This window comes from Sciurus carolinensis, chromosome 8 (genome assembly GCF_902686445.1).
Source record: "Sciurus carolinensis chromosome 8, mSciCar1.2, whole genome shotgun sequence".
Taxonomy (NCBI): domain Eukaryota; kingdom Metazoa; phylum Chordata; class Mammalia; order Rodentia; family Sciuridae; genus Sciurus; species Sciurus carolinensis.
In genome coordinates, this window is record NC_062220.1 from 19,395,321 (window position 1) to 19,421,252 (window position 25,932).

The 25,932-nt window shown below is 33.7% G+C and overlaps 1 protein-coding gene across 1 annotated transcript in view; it reads left to right on the forward strand.

The window, feature by feature from the left end:
* Cnot4 (CCR4-NOT transcription complex subunit 4) overlaps positions 1-25,932 on the forward strand; it is a 119,317-nt gene that overhangs the window by 80,185 nt on the left and 13,200 nt on the right. The window contains 4 exon segments of the mRNA XM_047560201.1: positions 4,586-4,643; positions 6,590-6,839; positions 7,602-7,661; positions 7,664-8,098. Coding sequence (XP_047416157.1) covers positions 4,586-4,643; positions 6,590-6,839; positions 7,602-7,661; positions 7,664-8,098 — 803 coding nt within the window.

Consider the following 25,932-nt stretch of genomic DNA (forward strand, 5'->3'; position numbering starts at 1 on the left):
GAGGGGTGGTTACAGATAGGGTTCCTTGCACCTTTGTTTCCTGGAACAGAAAAGGTACATCAAACGAGTTATTGTGTTTAAACTCAACTTGAATGTTTAGTATCTTTTTATCATTACTGAAATACAAAATTAGAATAAATTAATGGTTACTTGCCACATGCTTAGATGATAGATATTCATCTTCCAACTTTAATATTAAGAATAATTAATTCTATATCTGCTAATTGTCACCCATTTATTTTGAGTTAAGCAAGTTTTGGGGTTATGAGAACATTCTAATTAAAATAATACTTGCTTAACTACAACCTTCCAGGTTTATTGAGGCATTTTTTCCCCTTGTAAATAGCTAATTGTACCACTTGAGAGGTGTTCATATTTGCAAAATGGTACTCTAAATGTTTCTTTAGCCTATCAAATAAAATGTATTCTGTAAAGGCAAGTTTTTCCTTATTGTTAACATGAATATAACCTTTGTGGTAGCAAATAAGCATTTAAGTATATCTGAAAAATTATTTAAGATTTCATGAAGATAACAAATTAAAATGAGTTCCCCTAAATGAGTATGGGAATTTAGAAGCAAAGTGAATACATACTGGTATATGTGGTAACATTTGGAAATGTACATTATATTGATGCCCGTCTTTATGTAAATTTTACCTTATTTTAAAAATTAACTAAAGACTAAATCTAACTAAAGACTAAAGACTAAATACAATCACCATTACTACAAATTTGATAAAAAAGAAACTAGACATTCTCAACTTTTTTTTCTTTTCCATCTCTAATCTCCAAAAGTGATTTTTTCTTTAATCTTTCTACTATGTAATTTTTTCTCTTTAAAAAGCAGGCAGGAGACTATTTTCAGTCACTTGTTGGCAGCACCACTAAGGAAGTGGAATTCAAGCACTGCATTTGGGGCAAGTTAGAAGAGAGCAAAACTTGGCCAAGCAAGGTGGCATGTGTTTGTAATCCCATCAGCTCAAGAGACTGAGGCAGGCGGATTGCAAGTGAGAGCCCAGCCTTAGCAATTTAGCAAGACCATGCTTCAAAATAAAAAATAAAAAGTACTCAGTGTCCCTGAGTTCCATATCTAGTACTGCAAAAAAGACAAAGAGCAAAACTTGGCTGAGGATTTCAAGGTCCCAGCTGAGACCCAGCTATGTCACTGCCTAATTGCAGATGGTTTTGAATTTTGGTTTCTTTACCTGTAAAACAAAATATTTAAATTTGATTTTAATGATTCCTTCTAGCTGTGAAATCTAATAATTTGAGAGACTTTGAGGAGACATGATGCCTTTTCACTGCGTTCCTCTTCGCTTCCTCTATTGCAGGACTCATCAGATGCCAGGTGTTTCAATTTAGACTAATTGAATCAATCTCCAGAGATGAAGACTGGATATATGCTTTATACTTTCAATAAATAAATAAATAAAAATAAACATATCTACATAGGCTTATATATTTTTTTTGAAGCGCTCCCTTGCATTTGATTTCAGCTGTTTGCATTAATTTAAAAATATTTATTTCTGAGAAATCTGTGACCTCCCCATAGGTTTCAGAACTATTTAGGACTAGAACTTAGTGAGATAGTTAATATGAAAATATTTGTTTACAGAGTTTTATCTACAAAGATTTACACACAAATTGCCTTTTGGAAATAATCTCGATAATCTTGTGAGAGATGGTGTTATTGGTATTTCTCAGTGCCACTTGAATCCAGTGCTTTTCAATCAACTTATTTATGGGACTTCATTGCTTTGATTTTTTTCTCAGCATTATAACTGTTGTATTTGAGTGAACTATAGGAATACATTGTCTTACAACTCTTAAGTCTTTTCAAAGATGGTTGTGAACCTCTGATTTTGCTTCTCATTTTTTGACTTAGTTCAATTTACATCATCTACTTTTCTTTGCTCTTGAAAACCAAACTGATATCCTTAACTTTTCAAAAAATTTCCCCTCCTTATGCAACTCTACTCCATTGCTTTCTGTGCACAAATGGTTTGGGGTTGGGGATTGTTTGTATTTGTTTCTGCTGGAGGTTGAAACCAGGACCTCATGCGTGCTATACAAGTGCTCTACCACTAAGCCACATCCTTAGTCCCTGAAATAGTTGTTAAACAAAAATCTTTCCTTGGAAAATGGACTGAACAACCAAAGTTTGCTTCAAAATGTAAGCTTTTTTTTTTTTTTTCTTTTGGTGCAGCAAAAGAGACTGATCTAAGAAAGTCTGTTTTTGTTTACATGTTTTAAAATTTAAAAACCCATGCTGTTTATCTTGGTACAATTAAACTTTTACATCCAATGATTGGAACCTGGCAGTTCTCTCCATAGAATAGGTCTTCTTCATTAGTAAACACAGTATTTATTAAAATTTGTTTTCCTTTTCCTTTTTTTTTTTTTTTTTATTTAAACATTTGCCTTCTTGGCATGAAAGTAAAACAAATTTGTCAGTATGACCACAGCTTGAGTAAACAGGACTTGATGAGAAAGTAAGTTCTACCTCTGATGCCAGTAGAGTTGTAAGAACTCTGACCTGTTAGTAGTAGGCACATGATAACATTTTTAGAGATCCAAGGAACCCGTATTTATAGGAATTTGTAAATATCCTTTTTCTTTTTGTTGGGATTATACATGTTTCATAGGGACTTTCCCATGGTTTCTTGTCTGCACTTTAGGTGCAGCTATTATTTTTTTTTACAATCCACACATAAAATAATTTCTAGTTATATATTTCTTTTAAAATTTATTCCTTAAATCTGTTAATTATTAAATAAATTGAGAAGAATATAATAAAACTAAGTGGAATATAAGCTTACTATAATCCCAATTTTTCAGCAGCTGTTTTTGAATTGGTGACTGATCTAGAAATTTTTAAGCATCTTTGATAAATTTCCTGAGAAAGTATAAAGGTGTCATGAATTCATACATATAAAATGCATTTGGAATGTGGACAAGTTGATATAAATTATTTGAATTTGTAGTACTCCAGGAACATCCTTAAGATTATTCTTCATGTAATATTTTCCTATATTGATCTGAATGTTAGCAAGACTGACTAACTTAAGATGAAAACTATTATTCTCCTTAATGGTTATAGCTGGGAGGATGGACCAAGAATTCTTTCTTTATAATATCTTGCTTTGATCTTTTTGTTATTACCTCTTCCTCTCAACTTGAAACCCTTAGCCCCATATGATTAGTACAGTGAACTTTATCTTAGATCATCTGTTATGTTTCAGACTGTTCTTCATGCCACCATAAATTAGCTTTTCCAAAACCCTGCTTGTTAGGTCATTTCTGTGTTCTGAAATTTCCCATTGTTATTCACACTCTCCTAGTTGTTAGTTAATTACCTAATTCCCAATTCTGTGACCTTTTCACTCTTGACACCTGTGCTGTTGCAGCCTTTACTGTTTGCTTTCTTTTCCTTCTTCTAAGGTGTCTTTTTAAGGATTTTATTCATGATAGCTGGCTCTGGCAAATAGTCTGTTTGCTAGAATTAAGAGCATCTAGCAGTGTTTCTGCAGAAGATACACTGGAATTCAGAGTGGGTACTAGCCCTTGCTCAGTTGATTAGAACAATTAAGTATGGTACTAGTAAGGTATCTCTTTGCCAGGTGACTTTGTTTATATTTCCAGGGATTAAATAATTTTGAGAAATTTGCTATCTTAATTTTTCCCCCACATATCTGTTTGGGTAATATTACTTACTTTTGTTCATGTGCCAAGTTAAATAAAGTTAGTTATAGAAGTGATGTCACTAAGTCAGTGTTGCAGTGTGTATAAAGATTTTATCTAGCCTTTAATGAGATGAGTTAAAATGGGGCTTAAAGTTAGTAATTTCTGTCTTTACCCTGATATTGCATTTTCTGTATGAAAATAAAACAATATTTTGAGATAGTCTGTTTTAAATAAAAACATACTTTTAAATAAAAGTATGTTTCATTTGTCTCATTTGTGTGTGTATACATGTACACATATGCCTTCTGTAAGATGGGATTAGTATCTAGAAGTATTGGATGAAATTTATGGCTCTTAAGAACCTATTAAGAACTTTCAAGGGCTTTTATGCCCTTCTGTCATATACCAAGAAAATGGTCAGTACTATTTCAAAAACTTCCATGAGAAATGTGTTTATCACATGCACAGAACTAAGTAATGGAATAGATTTCTTGTTGTTATAGGTAACACAATACTTTTATTTATTTATTTTTATATACTGCTGAGGATCAAAACCAGTGCCTCACATATACTAGGCAAGTGCTCTACCACTGAGCTACAACCCCAGCCCCTGAGTTAGACTCTTGACCTGTTAATTAGAGTAGTATCTGATTTAAGCAGTACCTTTTTTTCTTTCTCCTACAAGCTATTATTTTGGAGAATCTGATTAGAATGTTAGTTCTTCGAGGGTAGGGTACTTCTTTGTGCCTTCAGTATCTAACCTAATATCTTACATCACAGTGCCTCAGTAAACATTCATTAAGATGGTAAATGTCTGGTTTTCTGACTTTGGGGGAGTTTGTTTTTATTGTGGCAGCATGACTTTACTCTTGATTTTATTTGATTTGTTTTCTTTTTACAGCCCCATTGATAAACCTTCAGATTCTCTCAGTATAGGGAATGGTGATAATTCCCAGCAGGTAAGATTTGGATAAAGAATCAGTTTATCTGCCATACCCTGAAAACAAGGTATTATGCAAGTGAATTTTCTAAGTAGTGAAAAATACTTTAAATACTGACAACTTAAACAAACACCTTTGATGGACAGTTTTATTGAATATGTTATGTAGCCTTCTTTTCCTGCATAGAATATATGCAGCATAATTTAACCCTTTCTTGATTATTCAGAACTGTCATTAGGACCATACATAATTGTACTGTATGTAGAAACTGCTCCTGTTATTAGTCTTTTTCACTCTACCTAGATGGTCTCAGGCCAGCATGCCTTCTGAGTTGTTTTAAGAGTTGATTCTTCACTATTCTCTCCCTGTCTTTTGCTGTCAGAATTTTCACCCAGTGTTCTTACCCCTAACATCCTTCCTCCTTTCTTAGCCATATGGCCTTTGGCTTTGAAATGATAAACCAGATAAGTCGTTCAAAGTTGTATTCCTTTAAAACTGAGTGAAGGACTAACCATTAGCACATATTTGTGTTATCTTATTGCTTAAGAAACTTTTTTTCCCCCTGCCAATTTTTCTCTACTACATTTCTGTATATCTCCTTCACTAGGAAAATAAATTTAATTTTAATCTCTTTGGTAAGAAATGGCCAAATTCCCACAATATAGGTGAAAAACTGAGAGGTCTAAAATAGTGCTTTTTGAGACTTCTCACTCACAAATTCCATAAAAGAATTTGAAAATTCACGTATCCCCTTATGTCTTTTGGGGGTTGTTGTAAAGGATTATAATTTAAGCATATTAGTATTGGTATTTTTAAGTAAAAGTGTTATATTGTTCCTTAATAACTAAAAAATTTAATGTTTGACACCTCATTATGTTTTGATCATATATTTTGATACTCTGCCATCCATTTTTTTAAAATATGCAAGCTCCTCTTTATCAGAAATTGTACATCATTCCTTTTCCTCCTTGACCTAATTTTTCTATTTCTATTGCCATTAGTTTTATCTTGATGTGATATAGTTGTTTAAAAAGCAAATAAAAATAGATGTATAAGTTTTGAATTGAAATAAAAATATTTTTGCTGTGACAGGTCTTTAAATGTCCATTTTTATCTGAATTTTCATTAAAAAGTATAGAGTTGATCAAAATGTGTGAATTTTGATAAAAAAATTATTAAACATAAATACTGAACTTATATTGGAAATTCATTTCTTAAGGAGGTGAATTGGGCAATTTTAAATTTAGTTTTCATGTATCCTGCATGAATATTATCTGTTGGTAAAATGAGACAAGTTTTAGCAACAGTCCTAGTTTTTCATTTTCCTAAGATATAAGTGCTGAGGCATCTTGTTTGGTACATAAGTAGACAGAAGGAGAAGTATTACATTATTATCACTTAAATCTTTGAATTCCTTCTGAATTAGATACCTAAACACATAAAGTTTTATCATAATTTGTAATGATTGGTTTGCAAACAACTTGATTAGATCTTCAGTTTTGTTAAAAGCAAAATACAGGGAAACATCTAGTTTTGCAGAAGGTTCTAGTTGTTATAGTCAGTTACTCTGTTGTTACCATCTGGAACATTTTTAATAATTTGTCTTTGGTCCCTAGAAAATTATTACTCTTGAGAAAATACTTTAATGAAATCCCAGAGAATGAGAAATACTCTTTGTTTACAAAGTGAGAGAAGTAAGATTGTAAAAGGAAAGGAGATTGGCTTAGTCTTTTCATATGGATTGATTTTTTTGTTTGTTTTGTTTAAAGAATACAGTTGTAAGTTAGTGATGGTACTGATTTTCTGTTACTCTATGCTCTAATTAAAAGTCTTCAGGTTCCCTGGTTTGAGATTACTATTCTAATACCTTTAGATTCTAATACATTTAGTTGCAACTCTTTTTATCTGTGGTTTATTGAGGTATAAACTTGTATTGATTTTTTTTCTTTTCCTTTTTTATTCAGATGTCTAACAGTGATACGCCTTCACCACCACCTGGTTTATCAAAATCCAATCCAGTCATCCCCATCAGTTCATCCAATCACAGTGCACGGTCCCCGTTTGAAGGGGCAGTAACAGAGTCACAGTCATTATTCTCAGACAATTTTCGCCATCCCAACCCTATCCCAAGTGGGCTTCCTCCTTTTCCCAGCTCCCCACAGACATCTAGTGACTGGCCTACAGCACCAGAGCCACAGAGTCTCTTCACATCAGGTATATAACTAAAGTACCCAGCATAAGTAATTAGACTTCACAGACTAACTGAACCATTAGTGGATATATTTTTAGCCTTTTTCTCTTGTACGTGTACTTTCCTTTTATAAAAGTGTAAACATTTAAACTGCATGAAATTAGATGATAAATTGTTATATAGAAACCTAAGGAGTTTCCCCCCCACGAGTGATAGTTATTTAATTGTAAAATTTGTTTTGACATTTTTAGCCTTTTCCATTTTTATTTACTTTAAATTCTTTTATTGATGGCATAAATTAGCATTCAGGTCAGCACCTATGAAGCAAACAAAAAACCTACGATTTTTTTCATTAAAGTGCATTTTTTCTTGGAAGTGTATGACATTTTAAAAATTATTTATACTTTGTATTTGTTAATACATTTTAACCAATAAGTTCTTCTAATTAAAGTCTGTTAGATTTTATATGTTTCATTAAATTATTTATGCTGGTTTTGATTATGAATAGTTGAGTATAATTTGAATATCAAGTACTTTTCTTTTCATTAGCAAAATCAGTCTGTATCATTCAGTTTTTCAGGTTAGTAATTTACAAATATAATCACTGCTAAAGTATGAGGCCTTTTGTAATTAATGTTCTTACCAAGCTAAGAAGTCATCTCATTTTGCATGTATTGCTTTTATCTTACCATATGACATGTTTAACTTTCACTAGTTGTGATTGCTTATTAATTGTGAAGGGGAATGACATATTTTATATTTGTCACTATCTTTCTTCCCAACAGAAACAATCCCAGTATCATCCTCTACAGACTGGCAAGCAGCATTTGGCTTTGGTTCTTCTAAACACCAGAGGATGACTTGGGGTTTGATCCCTTTGATGTTACTCGAAAAGCCTTAGCAGACCTGATTGAGAAGGAATTGTCCGTCCAAGACCAACCTTCCCTTTCACCCACATCTCTTCAGAACTCCTCTTCACACACTACAACCGCCAAAGGTCCAGGCTCTGGATTCCTGCATCCTGCTGCACCAACAAATGCCAACTCTCTTAATAGTACCTTTTCAGTCTTGCCACAAAGGTTCCCTCAATTTCAGCAGCACCGAGCAGTTTATAATTCCTTCAGTTTTCCAGGCCAGACAGCCCGTTATCCTTGGATGGCCTTTCCACGCAATAGCATCATGCACTTGAACCACACAGCAAACCCCACCTCAAATAGTAATTTCTTGGACTTGAATCTCCAGCCACAGCACAACACAGGTCTGGGAGGGATCCCTATAGCAGGTAGGTTCATTTAAAGCCTTTGAAAATTCTCGAATAACTCATGCCTTTACTTTGTTGGGTGGGTAGGGAGGGAACTGTTGAATAACAGAGGGTACTGATTAGTCATGGAAATTTCTGTAAAAAGAAGTTAGTCTTTATCATCATCTAAAATATTTTTAATTAGATGGATGCCTTGTAATATTGAGCTTTATAAGGATGGTGGAGTATTATACCAAGTCATTGTTTGGAAGCATTTTACTTAATAGGATAATTACCAAACTTTCATATGGTATATAGTGCAAAAAGAAAAAAAAAAAAAAAAAAACCGGACTCTGAAATTATGATGTTGTAAAGTCCAACACCATAGTAAAAAAAATCTTGTTATAAAAGTAAAGTGGTTAAAACAATTTTTAAAATGATAATGAGAGCATGAGGGATAAGCCACTCTAACTCGTAGGACCATTTACTTATTTTGACTGATTCACACATACACACATCAAAACTGCGCTATAAATAAAGTTTGAGAATATTTGAGAGCTCTGATTATTAATGTTTTGTGACATGTCACAGACATACTTTCTGAGGAAAAGAAATTGTTCAAGGAGAGATAGTTACCCTTTTAGTTTGTCTTGTTTTCATTTCTGAGGAAAAATACCAGAATACTTCTGGTTTTGTACTGCTACCCTTGAAGGTTTCAGAAATTTGGGGTCTAAGATCCTATGTAACATTTTTTAGATGTAGTGTTTTCAAAGGAAGTCTTTCTTCTTAGTAGTGTTCTCATTTAATTTGGTCTTTTGAGATGATGTGCAAAAGAGAGTTTGTTCCTCTCTTGATTCTCTGAAGTAGAATAGAATAATTCCATACCCTGATACATAATTTATTTCACATCATGGCCTTTAAGGTGTGGCATGACACAAGTGTTATCATATTAGAATACTTTGACAGTAAGGCATTCATTCTCCTGTTTTTAGCAAGATTTATAGACAAATTTAGAGAGATCCATCTAAATTCTTTGACTGTATTTCCTTGAGACCAACAACATTTCATGATCTAGACAAATAGCTAGGTCTTAGTTTATGGCTATGGATAAGTGAAGTTAATTTACATAAGTTTAAAGGCACCTGGTGTGGTAAAGTACACATTGATGAGACTTGTGATATTTGCTCATTTAATTATGGTAGATAGTAGATAATTCAGAGTGACATTTTTCAGCCCTCTCTTATGTGATACTCACTTATGAAACAATAACTGTTCAATTTCTGTACACTTTTTCTTTCTTCCATTCAAGATAGCATATTAGGATGCAATTATGTTTTGTTTTGCTTTGTTTTAATCATTTAGAAAGGTGGCATTTTAATTATTAGTAGTGAATCTCATAATTGGTTATAACATTAAAAATTAAGTTCCCCTCAGTATTTAAAAATAAAGTATTAACCCAATTACAATTAATATTTTAGTTCCTGTTTGACCAAACAATGAGTTAGGCCATATGGGGGGATACAGAAGTAGTACAAAATACAAATACTATATCCTATTAGTTTAGAGTGTACTTGAAGAGATAAAGTTATATATGAAAATGGTAACCATATGTATAGTACTGGATTCTGAGAGACATCAATGTAGCCTATAATTGTTGGGGAGATTTCATTGAAGAAATAGGAATTGATCTATACAACACTCTGGGATTGGGTTAGTGGCAAGGGAAGAGAAAAGACCTTTTATGTTGATGGAAACCTGAGTAAAGGCACAGAGACAGGCATTAGTGTGTCATTACAGAAGCAAAACTGCCTTCTGTAACAGAAAGTGCTTCTTAAACCATAGTAATACAATGGTTGAGAAGATGAGTCTCTCTGACAATAGGGTGGGTTTGTTATGGGACTCTAGTCTTAGCTGCCTTCATTATGTACTTTTGACTTTCTACATGTCCATCTTTAATAAATTATGTGTTCTTCCAATTTCTTAATTGTCAAATTGTCCATTAGTACCAAAGAACAATTTTAATCCAAATATTTCAAGTAAACATATTTTGGAATGCCACACTGGTAATGAGAAATTGCTGATGAGTGAGTGTAGTTGTCCTATGTTATCTGAAATCTTTATCTGAAATAGATACTTTATTTTAAAATGTGGCATTAAATGATAGTTCTGTCTTTGTGAGCTTTTGTTTTCTTTTACTATATATTCAACTATGGAACAATAAAAACTTATTTTTCAGGGATGCTAAAAATAAAGCACCAACTTTAGGTTTTGAATCGTTGTATTTGGTGAGGGGGTGGGGAGAGTTATTTCAGATTTTCAATTTTTGGCTCTGCATACTTACTTGGTATTTAAATAGCGACTGTGGTTAAGCTGTTAGATTTTTAAGGCTCTGATGACTAGACAAATTTCAGTTTTAATATACCAGAATATTTTAAATTGTTATTAAGAGTCACACCAGCATCCTCTCATGGTGTATAAACACTTGACAGATATCTCAGGAAACTGAATGTGCTAGACTTAAAAGCAGAATAGTTGAATCATTGCAGCCAGATGATATAGATTTTCAGTAATCATTAGAAATGACAGTGAAAAATCTGGAAAGCTATATACCTCTTCATTGTGTCTAATTTGAAGCAATTTAGACCTAAGTAATATCTGTCTCACCTATCTCCAGTTGGAACTCAGTTGTTCTTGAGTTAAACTATTAAAAGGGGCTCAACTTTGTATCCTGTAGTGATCATCATAGTATCTTATACAGGGTAGCTATTCATTAAATGCTTTAGTAATACTCTGTACTGTTTCAGTGGGGCTTGCTACTTTAAGGTACACAATATTCTAAACTGATTCTACACTGGGAACACCATGTATATTTTTCTTCAGGTATGAAGGGCACAATAGGGTCCCTAACTGTTGGAGCAAATCAGAGTTGGCAGCCATCTATATATCATACAGATCTCATATCTGTTTATTACATATTTGTATTAAATTTATTTTTGGTTTGTTTCAGTTAATCATTAAAAAGTGATATATCTGAAACCTATCATGGGAAGAACAGTTACCAGAGTTTTGACAGAAATTCAGCTTCTGTTTCCTTTGTCTAATTGAAAACATTTTTTGTGTTTAAAGTTGTTTCCTTAATTAGGTAATTTTTAGCAGCATTTTCTGGGCTGCATAACTGGTTTGCTAAGTTTAGAAAGGTTTTTAAAATATCCTTGGGAGGGTATTTTGATTAGTGGGCAGTTATAATATATCCATTTAGATCTTTTTTTTTTTTTTTTTTTTAATTAGAACCCTGTGCCTTTTTTGTAAAAGTGACTTATCTTGTCCAGTTTCTTCATTTTAGGAATGGCAGAGCTGTATTCCAGAAAGTTTAACTAATTTGTTAAAGGTCACACATTCAATTAGTATAGAATTAGCGTAAGAACCCAGACCTCAAATTCAATAATGGAAATGTTTTTGTACTACAACACTGATGCTCTCCTTCACAATTGAAGATCACCGGCATGTACTTTAACTTGGCTTTCTTCCCACAGTAATTGATTTTTGCTCTCACATACTTTTTTATCAATAGTATTTATTCATAAGACAAATTGGCCCAGCTCAGGGATATGGCCTGTAGTAAACAAACAAAAACAAAATAGAAAGAAGTTTATTGACTTGATGAAAATCAGTGAATCTTGCTTAGTCCTCAAAACCATGATCTTAACTAAGAACTCTAGTCTAAAATTTTGTTTTACACAGTCTTCTTGCTATGTACTTGGGATTTGTAGGAAGTCTGCCAATTTATTGAAGAACTGAAATAACCTGTTCTATGGATTGAAAGACTCTCTTTTCTGCACTTTGTCAGTTAAGCTATCTTTCCAAATGTAATTTTGCAGATATGTTTTCTAGGTGGGTTATATGGCCTGCACTTGCAGATATGTTTTCTAAAGAACTCTGCCAAGATGTTTTTATTCCATAGTTCTAAAAATTATTTGAAAAACAATAGTAACTCTATGTGTGTTGTTGTTTCAAGATATACTTAAAAAAATATTTGGAATTGTTTAGGCTTGGGATTTTTTTCCTGTTTTGTTAATTCTGATTTTACTTATGAGAACATTTTTCTTTAAATTTTCTTTGTTTCTATTTTAACTGCTTTCACGGTGACTTGATTGAATTTTGAGTCATGTGTGAAACAGTTCACTTTTAGTGAAATAATTGTCAGTTATAATTAGGAGAACTGCTCTCATTCATGTGTAGTTCTCTGACCTAAAAGTAGTCATCTTACTTTCAGTCAATTGGATCAATATATTGTTATCATTTTAATATTTTCCTATTACTTCAAAAGTGTACATTAAATTTTCATGTTATATGTTAATTTACGAATTTAATCTTTATAATTTTCATTTTTTCCTAATATATGATTTATGCTTTTAAAAGATGTTTATAATTTCCTTTTAAAAAATCAGTTTTTTACTCTGTGATTCAAGTTTTAATTTTTTCACAAAATATTTTCCATTAGAAGTATCTCTATTTGTAAGGGGTCCAATTGGCATGGAAAAGAATGGCTTTCCTGGTCTGTCTTCCTTTCTTTTTCTTTAGGTAGTATATTTGTAATCTAAATCTACTATATTTGATCTTGTCTCTGACAGTATTAAAATTAAGGGTGTGTTTAGAGTGTAACTGCTTTCTAGGTACTTGAAAAGTTTATATTCTAAAATTCTTGTCTTGTTTCACACCCGGATTCCAACCATTAAGCATGTATTTTATATATGTGTCAGTATTCCAAATATTGAAATCATTTTTAAAGGGACTGTTAACAAATCTAGTCACCCATAACTAGACCATGACTGACTTTTCCACAGGGGAAGAAGAGGTGAAGGTTTCGACCATGCCACTGTCAGCCTCTTCCCATTCATTACAACAAGGACAGCAGCCTACAAGTCTCCACACTACTGTGGCCTGACAACAGAACTGAAAGGAGAGGATTAGACTCTGGGGTGCTTGCATGGGCAACCGGATTTTTGCATGATTCCTTTCTGATTTTGCATTTAATGTATACACCCAAAAGAGCCAATATAAACGTTCCTCATGCCTACAACTAGTGTGTTACCTCATAGTTGCTAAAGTATTTCTTCATTAGGCCTTTAACATAATTTATTAGCATAATAATTTTGGCATTGTTTCTCATGAGTGATGCTATTCTTAACTCATACGAATAAACTTATAATACTAATTAAGATCCCAGATGAGATTAGCTAGAATTGTTCTTATTTTGGCTCTATAACTGAAAATATACAAAGGTAATGGTAGTTCTTTGTTTTCTGATTTGTGAAAAAAAAAATGGTAATATCCTAATCTGAACATTTTGAAAATTGAGATGATAATGTCTATTGCATTCTTTGAATACTTGAGAAGAAAGAATACATATAAAACAAACTTGGTGGTGTCATTTAATGCTCAGAAGGATGTTGTCAGCAATTGTTTTTAGTTACCTAGATTTATATCTTATATTATGCGTTACATGTGTAGAAACTGTTTTGTTCTCTCTCGTTTGCACATTTGCACTTTCTTTTTTGAATGGTTGTTAATTATAAATAGATGGTTAAAAAGGTTAAAAGATAATTATTATGGCCTAAATGCAATATAATCTCTTTTCTAACGCACTGCCTAGTATACCAGGAAATGCCTCAAAAACACAATTTCAATTTCTAGTTGATTTATCAGAAACTTGAATGTGGGATGAACATTGTATGTGAGTAGCAACTGAAGTAGTATAACATTTTTATTGAACAAACAGTAGTTTGGTGGGATGTTTCTTTGGAAATTTCATTGTTTAATACCTGATATGTGGTAATAAGTCTATGTAAGTACTTGACCTAAATGAGACTTAAAGTAGAAAAGTTTGGGTGTCCTCTAAAATTAGGCCATGTAAGTTGTAATGGCTATTTTAGTTAATCACAGAAAATAGTGGAGTACTTTATAGGATAATGTGAAATATGTTTTTGACAATACAGAATTTCTTGAAATAGTTTTAAAACTGATAATAAAAGAAAATAAAGTGAACTCAGTTTGGAGCAGTTGGCAAAAACTGATTTAGAAAACATGACTATATTCTACCTATGTGAAGCAGCATCTGAGAAAGGGAAAGTCAAAACAACTGTGATTTTACAACAACAACAAAAAGTTGCCTTAATTTGTTAAAAAATACAAAATGGGTGTCATGAATACCAAAAAGAAGACTAGAGATTTAAAATAACATCTACTTATTAGTAGATGATGCTAATGTTATGTTGGAATTGGAGTTTTGGGGTTATCTCTGTAAGATCTGATTACTTTTATTAGATATAGTGAAACAAATTAAACGGCTTTATCCTGAGGTATAGTGGGATAACCTAAAATCTATTCTTAATATCCTGGGATTTGGTTAACTGAGGGTGCAGAAGGAACTAATTATCTAGCCATCTAAGTTATTTTTATAAAACTGCATAAATATCAATTTCTAATTTTTCTTTAGATATTATTTTAAGGCATTATAAGAAAATTACCAATTTAGAAAATACCAGTAAAATACTGTAGACTTATTAAACCTCAATCTTTATAGATTAATTAACAGTTTTCATTTTTGTTGTAAAAGACTAAGACTTTGCCAGTTATTTCCTGTGGAACAAATGGTCCTACACTTTGTTAACAAAATGTGGGCTCCTTGTGATGAACAAAATGTGGGCTCCTTGTGATGAACAAAATGTGGGCTCCTTGTGATGATGCTTACTAGCTCATAGCTTTCTCCAGCTTTCAATATAAGCCTTTCATTTCCTGGATCTTCTTACAAAGCCATAGCAGGCAGTTTGTTATCTCTTATTTACTCATGTCTCAGCGTTGAGAGAGATGCCTGTTGAAACTTCTTTCCTGATCTTTCTGGTTCCTCCCACCCATTCATAATTTGTATAGAAAAGCTGTCTTGAAGTTTGCCCAGACTTGCCCAGAATCCTGAATAGATTCCCAAATCAGTCTCTCTGCTGCTTCTCATCTTCTAGGCATACTATCAATCAGGGAAGTGCTTCTTGAGATAGTAAGACTTTAACTTCTAAATTTTTATACATTCACTGATGAATTTCTAGACCACATTGTAAGGCCTCACCTTTTTGCTTACTTGATAGTTTATTTAATGTTTCCTTAGAAGTCTTAAAAGTCAGCCATAATTTTATGCTCAGGCACCAGTTCACAGAGCAAGCAAATAGTAACCAAAATGATGGTAAAGAATGAGAAATTCTATAAAGCTTCAGGTTTGATTTTGATTAATTCCTGCATAATCCATCTTTTGAAAGGAAAGGTTTATATACTTGTACATCCTTAACCTTTATAAAGTGACTAGTCTTTTCCTAACACAGGAATTTTAACCTGGAGTCCAGAACTCTTTGAAGGTACAAAATTGTGGATTTGTGTGCATGTACACATGTCTATTCTTTTTTCTGGGAGAGACAATCTTCAGTTGTTAGATTTATAAGGGGTTTGGTGACACCTGTCTGCACCTCAGAAAATAAAAAAGGAGGGTTTTAACTGCTGCTGCCTTGAAAAGTTTTTGGTGCCACTGTAGGAAATAGAATCTTGTACTGAAAAGAGTTTAGTTATATGTTATCAAGTGCCTTTTTTTAAAACTGTGTTTTCTTAAAGATTCCATTAGAAACAATGTTTTGACTAATAATACTTTTCTTCTCATTCTACTGTTTCATTGTGTTTTTCCAAGGGGTACTTTTGTATATTCTCCCCTTATTTCAACAAAATATTAATTAAATATTTGAGTACTGATTTTGTGTAGTGACCTGAGCTAGATCTTGAAGGATACAAAGCTGAATGAAATACAGATCCTCTCATCAAGGATAACAGTCCAGTGGCAATTGTATTTGTATTATTTTTATCAGGTCAGCTCTTGATGTATTTTAATCACAAGAATAGTCATAGCATTGCAGACTCATTTCATTATTTATCTCTCAGTAACCGTTCTAACAGTGGCAACAAAGGATATTGAATACTTTTACTTCAAATACTTGATGATTTGTAGGAGGTGAAAAAACTTTAATAGGAAAAACATTTATTTGTTATTTTTTTTTAAAGTGTGTGTATGCTCACGTCTCTTACTCTTTACTTAGTGTCCTGAGAAGTAAGTGGAGCCTTCTATGTGCTTGTTGTGTTCCTTTAAAGAAAACAACTTTAATGCATTTTGTCTGTGCACATTTCTATTGACATGGCTCCTATTTGTATCTTATTCCAAGTACCTTCAAGACTGCCAGACCTTTCTTCTGCTGTGACACAGGTTCCATAGGGAGGTGGGAAGTACACCCACAGATGCATTGCCGCTCAAAGTCAAGAGAAAGGAACAAATAGTAGCTGCATTGAAATCTTACAAAATGAAGACCATCATGTTATTTATCCAAACAAACCAGGGTATAATTTGTCCTATGCTGATTTGTAAGGTTTTGGATTTTTGCTTTATGATTTATTATAAAGTCTCCCCAAATCTGCTTAATGGACTTTAAGAGATGGATATCATACAATTTGAAATAAAATTTAGTCTTTCTTTCTTTTCTTTTTCTTTTTTTGGACCAGAGATTGAACCCAGGGTTGCTTAATCACTGAGCCACATCCCCACCCCCTGTTCACACTTTATTTTGAGGCAGGGTCTCACTAAGTCCTTAGGATCTTGTTAAGTTGCTGAGGTTGGTCTTAAACTTGTAATCCTCCTACCTTAGGCTCCTGATTACAGGTGTGTGCCACTACCACCCAGCCAGCTTTTCTTTTTAAAGAAATAATAACCCCAAATAACTACACACACACACCTTTATTTTTCAAAATTGACAAAGTCAGATTATCTAGTGTCAGCATTGTCTTTCTTCCCTTAGTGCTGTGCCTTTCTCTGAATAAGTGGCAATAAGATACACAGGTGTTCATACATATAATATTTAGTGGACAAACCAAATACCATGCTGATAGAAAAGTAAAGAGAGAAGTTAGAGAAAGAAGTTTTTGTGGGCTGATACAAAGAGAGACTTCATGAAATAAGCATGGGACTTCCTGACTTTCAAAAATGATTTAAATTTTAGATGGAAGCAGGGGAAGATCAGTACAATAAAGGGAGAGCATTGAACCACAGATCAGAAGCAGAAATCAGCATGGTGCAAAAGGGTTAGAAGGAAAGAATAGTAAGGAAATATACTCTCTAAGTTATATAGGTCCTGTGGGTAAGTAAAGTGCTGAAAGCCTCAAAAATTAGAAAAGGGAGTTCATCTTGATATGGTAGAGGTAGAGAACTATAGGGTTTTGGCAAAGATGTTGCTTCATTAGAACTTTTTTTGGGGGGGTGGGAGGTAGGGTACTGGAAATTGAACCCAGAGACATTTAACCACTGAACCACATCCCCTGCCCTTTTATTTTATGTAGAGATGGTCTCGCTGAGTTGCTTAGGGCCTTGCTAAGTTGCTGTAGCTGACTTTGAACTCATGATCCTCCTGCTTCAGCCTCCTGAGCTGCTGGGATTACAGACGTGTTCCACCGTGCCCTGCTCATTATAGCATTTTTAAAGAAAAGTAATTGCGTAATGTGTTTGACTACAGTGAGGACAAATTAGAAAGCAATGCCATTGTTGGACAAGAGTGAATTGCAAGGCCTAGACTACAACAGTAATACTTGGGGTCAAATCTCTGCTGACGTAACTTTTATAAAAAGATAAGAGAGGGAGCCAGATTCCTGAAACTAGTGAGGAGATGTCAAGGATATGAGTATCTACTTATTTAGGAAATTTGGTAAGAAAGTGAAAAGGAAAGTGAGGTGCTAACTGGATGGGCTAACTTAGAAGGCACTACTTTAATAATGTGAGGAAGAGACCCATAGGACATGTAAAGCCAGTTGAGAGGAGGGGATCGACAGTACTAAAGGGAGGAGAGGCTAAGTCAGCAGGATAAATGGACCTCTGCAGATGGTAGAAGGAAATAACCCTTGAAATGAGGTTGTGGTTTATCTTTAGAGAGATGAGATATACCTTTGTCTGTCATGTGTCAGGGCAGTTAAAAGACTGGAGGAAAAAGAAAGTGAGATTAGAGAAAATGAGAACAAATGAAGTGACTTACAGCAGTAATTATTAGAACGCATTATTTGAGAATGGAGGTGAAAGAGTAGAGTTGGGAGGTATTTTTAAAAGTCTAAGAGAAGAAGCCTAGAAGTACATTTGAAATAAAGAATTTCTGTGTAAAGATATGGGTCCACTTAGAAATTTTTAGAGTCCACATATGTGTACTTTTGTATATTCCTCTGATTTAGCAGACAGCATCAGGAGTAGAAAAACAAATATTGAGAGTTTGATTAGAAGGTTAGAAGAGGACATGGACATAAAAATGTTCAGGAAGACAGTATTAAAATACTTAATCTCATGGTCAGAGTACACTGAAATAGTTTTCTGTGAACCAGTGGTATGAGTCATGTGGAAGGGAGTCTAATGATTTAGATTTAATGAGAATAAAGAACATATTAGTGTTGTTTAAAGGACGGAAAAGACTTCAGTGTAGTTCAGTGATAGAACAATTGCCAAGCATGTGCAAGACCCTGAGTTCAGTTTCCAACACTGTAGTAAATACATAAATACATGCATACATCTATTAAAAGAATGACAAATAGAGAGACTGGTCAGTGTGAGAAGCAGAGGAAGACTGGTAGTCAGATGTCTTAACATTAGTGATGGAGATTGGTAAGAAGCCTAGCTTTTGTAACCCTTTATGGTCTTCTCTCTACTCTGTCCCCACCCTTGTCTTTTTGTGAGAGTAAGCAAGTCAAGTCTATATGAAAGAAAATTGCAGGAAGCATGGTATTGCCTGGGAAATCCTGGGTTCCAGTTGAAATGATTCAAAGCAAACTTCTTTTTTCAAAGCATGGTCGGAAGATGTGGAAGCAGAGTGCTGGGGAGGGACTGGGAAAAGCCAGACACATGAGAATAGACAGGCACAAATAAGTCCAGTGAGTGCAAGGAATTGGTAGCAATGTTACTTAGGATGTGAAAAATTAAAAATCTCACAAGCAAACTAGAAAACTCCCTTCCCCTCCCCCAAGGATCTCTCATTACATAGTTGGATGAGGCCATTCTTCCTTATGTACATAGCGGATTTTCATTAAAAGTAGTAGTATCTTGGTGTAGCGTAAAAAAGAGAAATTAGGTTCTAAAAATATTTTGGTAACCCCCGCCCCAAAGAGAATGTTCTATGAGGATAAATAAAATCTACAAATTACTGGACTAGGCTATAGTTTGCTTACTTAGGATATAATCTTTTGGGAAAATTGCTGTAGATGTAGTAGCACAGGATGAAGATATATTTTAAAATATCCCTAGTCTGGAAGCATCCTTAGTTTCTAGACACTAAATTATTTTAAAATTCACAGGGCTTGTTTCCATGTATGTGTCAGTGAGATATCAGCTATGGCATTTGAAAATGATAATACTTCAGAGTATAAATCATTGTTCAAGAATACCATGTTGTCAAACTGTACTGATGACTTGAAAAGCCACTACTCCTTGGACCTCCGTACTGGTCTGTGGTTTGCTTCCAAGAATATCAGTCTAGCCACCTAAAATTGCTGGTCATACCAACTTATAACTCTTTTAGGAGCTATTTCTATAGAATCAACTCTTGATAGTTCAAGATTTATTAAGGATGTTCATTAAGAATTAATTCTATTTCATGGTATTTTGAAGAGTCTACCTTGAGTTTAAGGTATACAAAAATTTAGTTTACACTTGTTAGGTACCTAGAACTGGAGATGGTAAGCCCAAGTTTATATGATCGAATTTTTTTTTTTTTTTTTGGGTGCTGGGGATCGAACCCAGGGCCTTGTGCTTGCAAGGCAAGCACTCTACCGACTGAGCTATCTCCCCAGCCCCGAATTTTTTTTTATATACTAGGAATTAAACCCAGGGGCATTATACTACTGAACTACAGCTCCAGATCGTTTTACTTTTTTATTTTTCTTTTGAGACACAGTCTTGCTGAATTGATAACACTGGCCTCAAACTTGGTCCTGCCTCAACTGCCTAAGTTGCAGGGATTGTAGGCATACGCCCAGCAGTAAGCCCAAGTTGTTTAAGCCACTTGAAAATTGAACTAAAGTACATGGAAGTTCACAAAACAGCTTGAAATTGTTTTGAGAACCAGCCCTTTTTCTCCAGGTTCCTCTTGGTCACACTTCCTAGGGCAACTATTGACTTTTCTGTTGTAACCCATTTCACATGCTTAAGATTATTCTCAAGGTTTCTGGAAGCTCCACGCTAACCTGCTTAGAACATTTGGGTCATTCCTGCTCCTGCTTAGTGTTCAGACCCACTATTATGCTGTTAAAACACACCCAAAAGCAACACCCCCAAAGTTTTCCCCCCTATAATTTATAAAACCTTGGAAGTACCTGGTAGCTTTTTTTTTTTTTAATAGAGGTAGAATTCACATAAAATAGAATTCATTGGCCCAGTACTGTGTTTTGAATTATTTCTCTGTCACAGTAATAGAATAAATAACCTGTGAGACTTTTGGCCCCTTCCTTGTTAGAGCTGTGTGGTAATAGCTGCATCTAGACTTACTGTTTTACCCATTAGGCTGAAAGTCAAATGGAAACCTTAAAATACTCATATCTCTGTACAGCAGTACTACTTCAGCTTAAACTTGTGGGTCAACAAATTTATACCTTCCCCCCAAAAAATAAAAAGGTAGGGAGCTTTGGGCAAGAGATCTTTAAGAAGTTTGTTTTCCTGAGCAGGTTAAAATGTTTGAGGCAGTCCTCAGAGTAGTTTTGAAACGGTAATAACAGTCTCACTGTCTTTATGATACTTAATTAGCATTATATAAGAAAAGTAATCTGTAAGACTAGTTTTCTCTAAGTGCATGCCTGTAATTCCAAGTTCTGGGACAGTAGAGGCAGGAGGATTGCAGGTTCAAGGCCAGCCCAGGCAATTTAACCAGACCCTATCTCAAAAAAAAGAAAAAAAGAGCTGGGGGCATAGCTCAGTGATAAGAATGCTTGCCTAGCGTGTTCAAGGCCCTGGGTTCAATTCTCAGTCCTATAAAAAAGAGAAGACAAGACTGGTTCTATATATGTGAGGTAAAATATGTCTGCATGCACATGTGTCTATTTGTATTGTCTTTTTATATATAATTTTCAGTCAAACTCTTCCTGTAATGAATACAGCAAAATGAAAAGTCTAGGCCATTTCTCTATTACTTCTCATGTATTTATTCCTTCTATATTTAAATTAATTTACATGTTCGGGATCAATATTCTATTTTTATTCTGGGTTTGTTTTTTAAGGAAAGAAAGACTGTTAAATGCAGTGAAGTTACATTACTGGTACCCAATTCATTCTGATCATGCTTTATCTGAACAAATATTTCATAGCTTTTTCTCACCAAATTCTCTCACTAAGGATACCCGTCCCTTGTCACACTCCTTGGAAAAACATATGGAAAAGATAATTAAGAAAAAAAGACTTGTGTTGGGGTCATGAAACTTGAGAACTTTGATAGATACAACCATCTTTAATAGGCCTTTTTAGAAATCAAACAGTAATGATGATGATGGTAACAGCAAGAATTGTGATTTACCCCTAGTCACATTCTAGCAGCAATTTCAAGTTTCTTTAGCTTTTACCACATGAATTTGTTTTCACACATAGAACTCAGTGGGGGAAAAAGAACTTAAAGATTAATAAGAATTTATATCTTCTGTAAACATGTTGTCTTACAGTTTCATTGTAATAGTAGTTTTTTCTAATTAAGGACTTTGAACTGTGAATTGGTGCATATAAAATGAATTGAAGTCTTTCAAAAATGTCCACAGACTGGCAGCTATTGTCAGATCAACCTTATGTTAAATGTGGCTCAGTAATCATAGAGTAACTTTGGGGAGGGCAAAAACTATCACCTTGCAACTGTTCTTCATGCAGACTTAATTACTTAATTCCCAGTATCAGGAGAAAAAGAGTAAAACAGAGATGGAATTTAATTTACCTAGGATTTTTCTTTAGTTCCTAAGAGTAATTAAGAACCAAGAGGCATAACCACTAGACTGCTGACATCTCTAGTATTACAAAATAAAGGGGAAAAAAGTAATGACACCAGAATGCACTACACCCAAACTAAAGGTGTAAACTCAGATTCATCTTTGAAGAAGAGCTGCCCTGCGCTACTTCACAATCAATGATAGCATATCTACTGATTTTATTTTTCCAATCAAGGAGGTTGTTATTTTCAGCATACTTAAACAGGGAAAGCTCCAGGAGGATTTAAAGATGATAGTAACCATCACCATCTCCAAGACGAAAATCAAGAAAGCTGACTGCAATCAACTTTTGTAACCTAGTGCTATTTTCTAATATGGTGAGATCTTATCCCAAAGACTATGCCAGTATTTATACTCTGTTATCAGTCTTGGAGTAGAACACAATGATTTGGAACTTAACTAGGATGTTTTTAAACTTCATCATGTTATATGTTGCCACTTTCAAGAAGTCTGACACCCTGAAGCTGGTTATTTTTTCCTTAATTGTGTAAGTTGAGTCCCCATCTAAAGGTAAAGGAGGCCTTGGGTTAGGAAGTTGGAAGGTTTTTCATTGACCATAAGCTGAGTGTTGGGTTACATGCCATTGTTCCTCTTATATTTTCTCTATTAAAAAGAGTTTTTATTAAAATTTATGGTTAGGATGCTTGCCTAGCATGTGCAAGGTCTTGGGTTTGATCCCCAGCCCTGCAAAAAAAAACAAAAAAAAAAATTATGCATTACTGATCTACATGCCTTATTTCCCTAATGCCCCCCACTTAGAGAAGAATTTGCTACCAGGTATGTTTCTTTTTTTCTTCTATATTGTTTACTAATAAATCTAACAATATTCTTCCACTGGTCCCACAGTTGTAACATACCTTGAGTTTTGGTCTAGTCAGTCCTTTTAAGGTATAAACTCTAAAACCTCATGTGTATTTTAAATGATAGATTATTATTTCTTTAGAATAAAACATATTACCAAAACTAGCACAGATTTAAATAATCTCCAAATAAATATACAGAGCCTTGCAACCTTTATTTTAAAACAAACTTTAAATTCTTGATCACCTTGAGCCCCATTCTGATAGCTGTGCTCACTCACCTCTCTATCCAGTTTCTTTTTCCTTCTTTGGAAAAAAGGAAAATAATTTCTTTTTCCATATAACTTAATAACAGTTTAATAGGGAGGTCATAACTAGATCTTGATGTTCATTACCTGCATGATTTCCCTGTTGGATCTTAGACAAGCCCGTGTTTTCCCTCTCAAGGAGAGAGCTCTTCCTCCATCGAACTGTTCTTCTGGCCTTTTAGATTGTTTCCAAACTGGCTTTTGATTTTAAGTTACCCTATTCTTTATTCTCTTCCTCTTCCTTCTTTTAAATCAAAACAATATATTTTAAACAGAAGGCATACTCTTGGTTTTGGAGTTGGTTAAGGAACAACTACTACATTGTTAAAGTTGATCAGTGAAGATCTTTAACATTTTAAGTTTTGGCATCATTCAGTTCACCCCATTTTTAAGGTCACTCTCACCCTTTTAAAAATTACCTAACACTTGGGAACAACAACAACAAAAAAAGTCGATAAATAAAATTTATCTAACACTTTTAAACAAAGTAACTAAAACTTTTATAAATGTGATTTTAATTAATTTTTTCACTAAAACATGATTCATTATAAAACTTCAAGATGTCTGAAATAAGAATTGTAGTTTCTGACTTACATTTTAAAATGTATTCATCTAATCTTCCTTCTCTCCTACCTTTTTTCTCAATAGGATTCAACATTGTTTGAGAATTGGTCTGTCAATTCTCAGACTGTCTCTGGCAATCTGTTATAAATTCAACTGTAATAACCATAGTTAAGGATGAACATTTAAATGCATATTTTAAATGATTTTTAAACAAAGGCCCCTTAGCTGGTGAGCATATAAGTCTTTGAATACATCAGTCTTTTAAAATAATGTCCTCCATAGGACATTAGGGCTGAACAGGATGTATTGTTATTAGGACTACTTTTTTTTTTAGTAACATAAGTAATCAGTTTAATAATTACAGCTCAGTATCATTAACATTAGAGTAGTTAATATCAGGACGTTGTCTGTGATATTGTCTTGAGTCCAAGAGTCTCCATAGATAAAGACTCTTAAAATTGAGACATCATTTGAAAATTAAAAGCAAAAGTTCTTATTTATACTGGTATATGAATAAATAGGAGGAATAAAAAGCAAAATAGTTCTTTTAAAAATAGACTTTAGGCTGTGGTTGTAGCTCAGTGGTAGAGTGCTCGCCTCACACGCGTGAGGCACTGGATTTGATCCTCATCATCACATAAAAAATATTTTTTAAAAATTTTACTCTAGTTTTTAGTGTTGTTTTAGATTGACAGCAAAATCAAATAGGAAATATAGAAATTTCCCTTCTACTCCCTGCCCTTGGATACGTCCTCCATTATCAACATCCTTCAAGGAGAGCTAGTTGAGGCACTCACATTAACATGCCATTATCACCCCGAGACCATGGTGGACGTTAGGCTTCACTCTCAGTGTGGTATGTTCTGTGGGTTTGGACAAATGTATAGTGACCTGTATTTCTCATTATAGTATCATACAAAATAGTTTCACTGACCTGAGATCCTTTATGTCCTGCCTATTCATCTGTCCCACTTCCCTTCCCTCTGACCCCTGGCAACAACTCATCTTTTACTGTCTCTACAGTTTTGCCTTTTTTAGGTCTTATATTTGGAATTATATAAGATGTAGTCTTTTCAGATTGATTTCTTTTACTTAATATGCCTTTATGTTTTCTGTAGTCTTTTTTTTTCTTAAATCACATATTCATGTAGCTAAAATAACTCAATTTTAGAAACCAATCATTTTAAAAACCAGTTGCAAAACAAACCTTAAACAAATATCCATTGGTGTGGGTAACTTGTACAATGAGAAAGAACTCTTTTCAAGTTGTGATTATTCTGATATATTGAAAATGTTTACCATCATGACTATACCGATTTAGTTTTCGTATAAAATAATGGGAAGTTATAACCTTTTCTGAAATTAAATAAACTATCATTTTAATGCCTAAAAATACTGTCTAAACATCAAACTCACAATTGGGTTATGAAGCATTTATCAATTAAAATCATGTTTTGGAAAAATGAATAATTTTAGTCTTCTTATTTGGGATTCTTGTGACTTTGATTTAAATAAGGTAATTTTATGCTGATAGGACCCATCCTTCTAGAAAAAGATGAAGCATCTTCACTACCAAAATAAAAGTATGCTATATATTAAAAACAGTGAAGAACTGGTTTGATGTTTTAAATAACTTTAATAATTTGGAAATATTTTAATTTTGAAAATTATGAGCATCAGAAATCTTAGGAATTCCAGTAGACACATAACCATCACGGGAATTGCTGCGAAGGTGCAAATACTTTGATCCGAATGCAAGCTTGAAGATAAATTTTTACCCCAATAAAAATATTTTATTAGCACTAAATAAACAAAAGATATCACTGACTTTCTTTGAAATGGCCAACCTCTAGTGATTCGGTTAAGAAAACAAGCACAGCAGTGTGACTTTTAGGAAACTGCTGGAAACTCCAGAGAAATTGACCCAGAGTAGACATTCAATTAATATTTGTTGAAAAAGAATTGGTGCTTGAGAGCGGAATGTTTCTGGAGGCCTGCAAAGCATGGATCTGCTTTGTGTTACAGCTCGACTTCTGTAAGCATTTGGAACTAATTTGCACATGAGTTGTAACTTACCCCTGGATTCTGTAGTGGCCTTCTGTGTGATTATTCCTGTTCTTTTTTTTTTTTTTTTTAA